General features: G+C 44.3%; 1 protein-coding gene across 1 annotated transcript; it reads left to right on the top strand.

The window, feature by feature from the left end:
- The first annotated feature begins 2,110 nt into the window (after positions 1–2,110).
- On the top strand, positions 2,111–9,180 carry idh1 (isocitrate dehydrogenase (NADP(+)) 1). The gene is made up of 9 exons (XM_031873451.1): positions 2,111–2,240; positions 3,214–3,344; positions 5,078–5,369; positions 5,989–6,091; positions 6,506–6,683; positions 6,803–6,954; positions 7,151–7,291; positions 7,401–7,563; positions 8,283–9,180. The coding sequence occupies exons 2-9, from the start codon at positions 3,223–3,225 to the stop codon at positions 8,374–8,376; spliced, it is 1,245 nt and encodes a 414-aa protein (XP_031729311.1). The 5' UTR covers positions 2,111–2,240; positions 3,214–3,222; the 3' UTR covers positions 8,377–9,180.
- The last annotated feature ends 17 nt before the right edge of the window (positions 9,181–9,197 follow it).

The following is a 9,197-nucleotide window of genomic DNA, read 5'->3' on the forward strand; positions in this document are numbered from 1 at the left end:
TCCATCTTTATAAAAACTCAAATGCAATATTGAAGAGAACAGATCTAATACACACCCCCATGGGATACAACAGTAAGACTACATAGAGTATTTTCTATCAACGTATGGATAATCACTCACAGCACAACTTAAAACCAAACCAAAGAACCAACAAATCCAATATTAAAGCATATGTGTGTGTGTGTGTGTGTGTGTGTGTGTGTGTGTGTGTGTAACCTGTCCCAGACTATGATACAACTCACATAAGTCACATTCAGCCAATAAAGGCACATTCATTCTTGCACATTAGAAGCAACACAGCAACAAACAACTGCGCACATCAGAGAGAAGAGGGGAAGTGTTTGACTCACTTTTTGAAGTCCACTGTTCTTCATAGTGTCCAACAACCACCACATATTTCCCACTACACGTTGGTTCTCCATCCCCGTCCAACCAGGCCCAGTTCAGTTTCTGTTTCACTCGTTTTTAAGCAGCTGCTTTCCAACCAGAATTTCAGAAATCCACTCTCCAGTGGACTCGTATCATTTCAGTGACTGTCCGTAATGTTAACTTAATGAAGTTACTAATCAATGGAAGCCAATTTCACCTGGCTTCCCTCTGACGTGAAGGCCCTCCTCGAAGAACGCGGACGTTTACCGTACCACCTGCAGGGGGCACCCTTTTTCTGGTTGGTCCATTTCTGATGCCAATGGGGAATTTTTAATTGGATTTGGGGTTATTTCAGAAAATAAGCTCTGTGGCAAACATTTGTTTCTGAAGCTTACAGGTTTTGTTAAACAAGATAATTCTCACAATGAACACCTTTTTTTTTTTTTTACAACAAAATACACCACAGTCAGGTGAGTGAGTGTTGATGATGAGCCGTAAAGGTAGGCTAGTAAGTGTGAGGATGTTTGGTATTCTCATTTAGCCACTTAGTGAGAAACTGTCTTTTTAAAGACACTTCAAAGCTTTGAAATTCAAGAGAAGTGTATATACTGACATTCTCTGTATTGTAGAACAACACGTTAACATCTCTTGAAGTGTTAACCACAGACCTTATTTCAGGCATCTAACAAAAACAAAAAAATGTAATAAACTAAATTAAAGGGAAAAATAGATAAATAAATGAAAAGTAATAAGACTGCACTCTTCCATAGTGGCTCTAGGGGTCATCATCATCATATAGTTTCAGTTCTTCATCAGCTCTAAGGAGAGAATCTGTTACTCCTAGTATCCAAATAGCAACAAATAAAAACCATTTTCTCTTTTTTTTTATTGAAGGATAAAATCCTCCCCTTAGATCTCACTACTTTTGTGAGTTTAGTTTGTTGGTGACTGAGGACTGTCACTATCCCATTGATATTGACAAAACGCCCATCCCCGTTTCTGGTGGGGGATAAAGAGAGCCTCACAGCAAATATTTTCCCTACCGCCCCATGACAAGTTAATATGGCCACGTATCAGAGAGGCCTTTAATAAGTGGTCTCCACATCATTCACTGTCTACTCAAGAATCACTAATAACCACTCAAAACATTCCCCAATGTAGCCTCATGAGAAGGAATGGAAGACATGACTGGTAATGAACCATGATATAGATAACTCTGTACACTGAAATACCAGATAAATAGATAAATAAACACATTATGTTTTGTATTCCCTGCAGAAAGTGCAGTAAATACTGATGAAATAGTAATGCTTTTCAAGTGAAATATCAAGTGAATATTAAGGTTGACAAATGATGTTGTTGATCTCTAATTCTAGTATATACACTTAGTAAATAAAGCTTATATCTTATCGTTATATTATATTATCTTAATCAGACATATTTTACTTGACAATAATTAGATTTTGTAGTAATACAAAATACATACAGATTAAAATTAAATAACCCATTTAATAAAGGGTCATGTAAGAGTGTGGAAAGGGGATTACACAAAATCCATTTTTAAGTAATCACTCAGAATCAATGAATCTCCAGTCTGTGTGGCGGAATAGCGCTATGTATCTCGGACCAATCAGTGAGCCACATTTGCAGACTCCGCCCAGACAAATCACGCCCCTCCGGCTTGGTGGGCTTGTCTGATTGGTGGTTCGTTTTTTTTCCGCTCTTCTCTGATTGGCCAATATCTTGTGAGGTCGGGATCCGGGTACCTGCCGCACCTCTGCCAGCATTCACCACTTTCCCCTCTCATTCGGGCATCATTCCGCCTCCTCTACCCGTCTCTGACTGTGCCCTGGACCTTTAAACCGAACGAGGTAACGCGTCTGCAACATATCGATACATTGTAGCAAACCGCAGAATGAAGTGGTGGCGACGTAACGTGACAGGGAAATGTAATGTGCTGTTCGACTCTTATCTCACTGCCTCGATACACTAGTTAGCCACAGTCGTGCTATACGGTGGTCAATAAGGCCCATAGTCTTAGAAAACTCCTTCCTGTGTTCGTGGTATTTATTGACAGGCCTATGTTTGTAAAAACCTGCACGTTATACGCTGTGTTGACGGGTTGCATTCCTCGTCTGACCTGCTAACGGACTGCCTCTGGCTGTTCAGCAGTCCCCTCCCCATCATGCGACGATCCGCCTGCCTGTTTCTGCTTTATGCAACTTTATGTAACTTCACCACAAGAAGATAAGAGATCTGCAAGTTGTACAACTTTGAAACTGCCATAAAATACCAGCAATCAACTGACCGTCCATAAAGATTTTCACAGAGAAACGAGGATGAACATTTAAGTCAATAATAGAATAAGATGAAGGGCACTTTAAGTTATTCTATTAATGGCTATTAATACGTGTGTTGGCATTGGTTAGGCTTATGCTGCAGGGTTTTTGTTTGGCCCATGTTTAAGAGGATTATGGAGTGTATCAGGTGGGGTACTGGTCTGACTACTCCTAGTGGATGCTTTGAATGAATTCATTCATTGAGTCTACAGTGTTATGTAGAGAGGAACAACCACAGATGTGCTTTTTTAAATGATTGATTGTCCGGTTACTTGTTTTTTGTGCAATCTTTTAACAATTTACTATATGATGCAAACAAAAGTATTTATCTTCGTTATTTTAGCTTGATAAAATCCCTGAGAGAGATGGGTCAGGGACAGAACACGTCAGAGATTGCGTCTGACGTGTTCTGTCCTTCACCCTCCTCTCTTTCTGTCTCTCTTCTCTGCTGCCGTCCTCCGTCATCATCCTAAATGTCTGTGTGTTCGTCCCCTGTGTGTCGTAGGACTCAAACATGTCTCAGAAGATCAAGTCAGGCTCTGTGGTGGAGATGCAGGGAGATGAGATGACTCGAGTCATCTGGGAGCTCATTAAGGAGAAACTCATCTTCCCGTATCTGGAGCTCGACCTGCACAGGTGAGTACGCCTCAGTGTGACGACCACAGGGCACCCAGGGCACTGGAGCTCCACTTTGTCTCTTAGCTGCTCTCATGTTCCTGTGAATCACAAGATAACTCTGCATGACCTTTTTTATGTGAAGTTCAAGTCCCTATGTCCCCCCCATCCCTCATAACGTATCACATCTTCAGGCTTCAGTGGGGAGAGGTAGCCGGCATCATAAAAAGTTAATGATTTATTGTGCAGCAGGCTTTGGAAGCACTCCTTTGATTTAATATGGTGTAATAAATCCTCTGTTTGTATGAACATATCTCAAAAAGCAGGACTGTCAGGATTCAGGCCACTGGAAAAACAAACTATAACCAATCGGCATTGAGACCTCATCAGGACATTTTGTCAAATTTATAAATCTCATTTTTAACTTTAAAACCACTTGTAGGGAGGTTGATAGCAGATATAAAGAAGGTAAACATGCATGTGCATTCAGTTAAAGGCATGTTCAGGTTTTTTAAGTGTTGGAGGTTGAACAGACGTACAAAATCAATTGCTTAAGAACAAACCGGGACAACGTACTTGTTAAAGTTTTGTGTTTCTGTCTCTCTTCTCGCAGCGGTATGTTCTTGTAGAGTTTCATCTTGTTATGGCTTGGTGCTGTGGGGAAGGGAAGGAAGAAAGTGGGTGAAAGGTCACGGCTGCTTTCAAACAATGCAAACGGGTTTCAGAGACAGCTCATACTTGAAGGGAGTGATAAGCACCGAGCTCGATCTAGCTGTATACTTCCTCATCTTACTGGTTTGTTAGGTTCTTTTTGCACAAGTGTGTGCACGAGTGGAGCAACTTTCCCAGTTATCTCGGCAGCGGGTCAGTCTTCATTGCACAATCGATTCCTTGTTTCCTTTGTCTTTGTGTTGCTGGCTGGTTTTGCAGATCTCCTTCTCTCTTATGCGAGTACCCGGCCTGTAAAGAGCACAGTACTGTGAGAGAAGTGGGGCAGGAGGCTAATGGCTGTTCTTGATGCAAACACTGTCAGGTCTTCCATGAAATTGAAATTAGCGGAGATGTGGAGGGAATAAAGCCCTGGTTGAGTTATTATTAATGTCGCTCATGTCCTTTGACACGGTGATTATGTTGCACATTGCAGCCAGTGTACTGTAACCTTCACAGATTAGCTTGTAGCCAACTAAAACAGTGGCATATGTTCACTTTCAGTGCTTAGTTGTGCTCCAGGATGTTTGTGCAACTGAAGCATACATAACCACTGTCCTTCTTGAAACGGAGCGCTCTGGTTTATGGCGACCCGTGCCTCTGCTGTCTCCGTGTCTGGTCCATTTCTTCTCTTTACGTCTCTGCTTCTCCTCGTACTTAAAGGCACACAAATATGAATCTTTTGGACTACTGACTAAAATATCTCTGTAGCATTTAGTATCAAAACGTGTCGAGTAATAGGAGCTGCCAGTGAATATGTGACAGGTTGTTAGGCTTGTTTATTCACCTTTTGGATCAGATATTTTCAGCTTTTCTAACTTTTGACAATATGTTACTAACAGGAGGTCAGACATGTTATTTATTAACATGTCTGTAGAATTAAGACATGTTCATAAGGCTAAAACTAAGTATTGAAAAACAGTATTGTTTTGGTATCGTAGGAATATTAGTTTAGAACATTTCAACACATTTTCAGGACATCACAGATGCTTTCTCTCCGGTACTTTTAAATCCAAACTCTAACCTCTCCGTCTCCTCCTGCGAAGCTATGACCTCGGCATGGAGAACCGGGACGCGACAGACGACCGGGTGACGGTCGAGGCGGCGGAGGCAGTGCGCCGCTACAGCGTGGGCATCAAGTGTGCCACCATCACGCCGGATGAGAACCGCGTGGAGGAGTTCAAGCTTAAGCAGATGTGGCGGTCGCCCAACGGCACCATCCGTAACATCCTGGGAGGCACCGTGTTCAGGGAGGCCATCCTCTGCAAGAACATCCCCCGCCTGGTGCCCGGCTGGATCAAGCCCATCATCATCGGCAGACACGCCCACGGAGATCAGGTACGCTATTGGTTCATGGCTTTAAGTTTAAATACTATTCAACTGCTGGACTACAGATGAAAGGAGCAACGGTAACTGTGCAGCACTCGTGTGACAGTCTTTATCTATGTGCAAAGGCCAACAACCGTTATTGTCTGACAAAACCACAACTGCTGCTGAAGCATAATTAGCTGTGACTGCTGGGATTGCGGTTAACTCTTGTATGAGCTCGGTGAGTTAATGTTCCATCAGACATTGTAGGGTTGTCAGGAGGGACTTGGCAATAATTATATTTCATGGGCTGCGCTTTGGACTGTAATGTACCACCTCTACAGCCTGGACAAGTAGCAGCAACGCCACACAACTAAATCATGAGTGAGCGCTGTGCCAAAGTCAACAGTCCTCTCTGCAGAGAGTTATGCAGGTGAAAGGTCAAATGGCTGCTTGTTACATAGTATCGCATGGATGTCAGAGGTACTCTGCTGGTGATGACAGCCTAGTCCTGCCAAGGTGTTTATGACTCGGGCATTGTCATTTGACCTCCCTAAAGCTGTCTGTAACGGCTGTGCGGTTAAGTGGGGATAAACGGCAACGTTGCAGCAGTATTAACCTTCCGTGTTTCTCAATGTGCTCCCCACAGTACAAAGCCACAGACTTTGTGGTGCCCGGGCCTGGGAAAGTGGAGATGACCTACACACCCACAAACGGAGAGCCGGTTAAATATGTCATCCATGAGTTTGAGGGTAAGAACACATCCAGCCCGCTGCACCGTCACGCTCCCGACCCCCCCCCCCGACCCCCCCACATGTGAAAGATCTGATACTAATACAAGCCCTGTGGGGGGAAAGTGGCTCAGGCAACGACTGGGACAGTTTACTTTTAGTATCGCAGATACTAGACCCGTGTGCAGACACACGAGCATCAGTGTAAGGTGGGGAATATCGTAAAGATGTCTGACATCATAAGGTGTGTCAGTCAATACAGCGAAGCTGGACTGGCAGCACATTTAGCATTGTGTTCACATTGCAAATGAGGAAATATAAGATACGGCTTATCTATATGCGTCAATCCTGTTCATATTCACCTGTTGTATCACTCAAACCCAACCACTGTATGTGACCGTACGATACTTAATGTGTACGTTTGTGTCCGTCCAGGCTCGGGTGGTGTTGCGATGGGGATGTACAACACAGACAGCTCCATCACAGACTTTGCCCACAGCTCCTTCCAGATGGCTTTGACCAAAGGCTGGGCTCTCTACCTCAGCACCAAGAACACCATCCTGAAGAAGTACGACGGTCGCTTCAAAGACATCTTCCAGGAGATCTACGAGAAGTAAGGACTTTTAAATCACATGCACACTTTCTCTCTCTCTCTCTCTCTCTCACAAGTACACACACTTTTATACCAGAGATCGCAACTTTAACGCACTGTCCACCTTCTTGTGTGTTCAGGGAATACCGTGCTAAGTTTGAGGCCAAAGGCATCTGGTACGAGCACCGTCTGATAGACGACATGGTGGCCCAGGCCATGAAATCTGAGGGAGGCTTCATTTGGGCCTGCAAGAACTACGACGGAGACGTACAGTCCGACTCCGTGGCACAAGGTCGGTAGAAACAAGACACTCGCATCAGTTATGTGAATACATAATGTAGAAACTTTCTTATAACTCCTGCAAAACTGAATCATAATAAAGAAAATGGAGAAAGCTGATTTTTTTTTTTTTTTTTTTTTTTTTTTTTGCCTTTTCTGGTTCAAAGATGTTCTGTTGTTAATGTGCTTTTTGTGTGACCCTGTTTCAGGCTACGGCTCCCTGGGTATGATGACCAGTGTGCTCCTCTGTCCTGATGGACGCACAGTGGAGTCTGAGGCCGCCCACGGCACAGTGACTCGCCACTACAGACAACACCAGCAAGGGAAGGAGACCTCCACCAATCCCATCGGTACAAACAACACGATGCATGGACATGAGCATTTACCCAGACATAACCTCGCATGCGTTGTGTGTAATATAATGTGTTCTCCCCTTCTCTGTGTGTTTGTGTGCTGCAGCCTCCATCTTTGCGTGGACGCAGGGCCTGCTCCACCGGGCAAAGCTGGACAACAACACAGAGCTGCGAGTGTTCTCTGAGGGGCTGGAGGCCGTTTGCGTCGAGACCATCGAGGCTGGTTTCATGACCAAGGATTTGGCTATCTGCATCAAAGGCCTGCCAAAGTTAGTCTCTTCGTTATCTAGCACTCAATTTATTCTGTGTTTTTTTCCGCGTCATGCGTCCCCGCTGTAGATGTCTAGAACAGAGAGCGAGAGTTAGCATTAGCATAGTGAAAGTCTTGACAGCTAACATGGAGCGTTGCAGTTTTTGGATCTTAACAGGACCCTGGAGCTTCCTCCAATTATCTAGCAAAAAATCCCACGAGAGATTATTGTGTGTTTTACAACCACTAATGCTGTGTCAGCCACTGTCAGTTACAAGCAAACAAGCTAACAAACAAGATAAACAAGTAAAAGACGGCAACTTAATTTACCATAGTCGCCAATTTTGGTGCACAACAGACTCCTCAGGGTCAAACATGCTTGGCCCGGGGCCTGTGAGATTTGCATATTTGAATATTCACACTCAATAAGGGGGAAAGAGTAAATATGCTTCCAGCTGCTTTTCAGAATTTATTTTTACAATGTCTGGAGGGGAACATTAACCCAACAACACTTCCTGCTGCTGTGTCGCAGTCAATTCTTCTCACTAGATGTCTGCGCGAGGTGTTGAGTTTGTAATAACTCTGTAATAACCATCTTCTTGTTCTTTGTCCACACTGAGTTCTTCTTTTGATTTAGGCGACATTCTTCAGTGCTGCTACGTGGACAAATGAAACTCTGCACCTCCCAAAGTAACGTTAAAGTATTCTAAATCTTTTCTCCTTTGTCTCTGTTTGCAGTGTGAAACGCGCTGACTACTTGAACACCTTCGAGTTCCTGGACAAGCTGGCAGAGAACCTGAAGATTAAGCTCGCTAACCCGCCCAAACTGTGATCTCACCTCCCAGCCTCAACTGTTAAACACACAAGCACACGCACACACAATCAAAGACACACACACACACATTGAAACACGTGCACATAGAGACATCTACACAGCTACCGGAGTTGACGCTGGAGCAGCGAGGAGTGTGCCCAGGTACTCCAGGAGGTCTACAGACTGAAACCATGTCATTCCCTAACTGGGGGGTGTGATGGAGCAGGGTGCCTTGTCCAGGAGGAAGGGGGAGCGGAGGTCTCTGATCAGTGTAGGCCATCATCAGTAGTACACAGCCATACGCAAACATTACCGGTCTCCTGACCCGATGGCTCAGTGACCGTGTTTTACCTTTGATTGCACTTGCTCCGCTCACGTGAGTGTGTTGTCAGTAGTTGTTGGTGGTCTGTGCAACAGACGTGGGACAGAATCTGCCTGAGGGAGCCCCGGGACCCTCGCTGCCTTATTAGTTTTGTGTCAAAGTCATCGTTGATTCTTGTCGCCCTCTTTTGTCTTGCACTGTCTTAACAATACCTCAAGCTACATTTGATGTTTTAGTGCCTGCTAAAAACCACAGCAGGAGCACCGGCGGCCTGTTCTCTAGTTTAACCCCTCGGCATGGTGGTGGATTGGCCACGCATACCATGTTCTACTGTTATGCAGCACCAAACGTTCATTTCTAGGATTCTTCTTGCACAACTTGTAAACAAATACAATACATTCCTTTTAGATTTTGTTATCTTATTGATGTTACTTGTCAGTTGTTTAAGAGGTGTATTTCTTTGTCCTTCCTGTGTGTGTGTGTGTGTGTGTGTGTGTGTGTGTGTGTGTGTGTGTGT

This window comes from Anarrhichthys ocellatus, unplaced genomic scaffold (genome assembly GCF_004355925.1).
Source record: "Anarrhichthys ocellatus isolate YVR2014 unplaced genomic scaffold, GSC_Weel_1.0 scaffold71, whole genome shotgun sequence".
Classification (NCBI taxonomy): domain Eukaryota; kingdom Metazoa; phylum Chordata; class Actinopteri; order Perciformes; family Anarhichadidae; genus Anarrhichthys; species Anarrhichthys ocellatus.

Bases quoted from the DNA above. Each gene is read 5' to 3' on its own strand.
- idh1 (XM_031873451.1), top strand. From the start codon at position 3,223: ATGTCTCAGAAGATCAAGTCAGGCTCTGTGGTGGAGATGCAGGGAGAT. The intron at 5,370-5,988 runs GTACGCTATTGG...TGCTCCCCACAG, and splicing joins GACACGCCCACGGAGATCAG to TACAAAGCCACAGACTTTGT. The intron at 6,092-6,505 runs GTAAGAACACAT...GTGTCCGTCCAG, and splicing joins TGTCATCCATGAGTTTGAGG to GCTCGGGTGGTGTTGCGATG.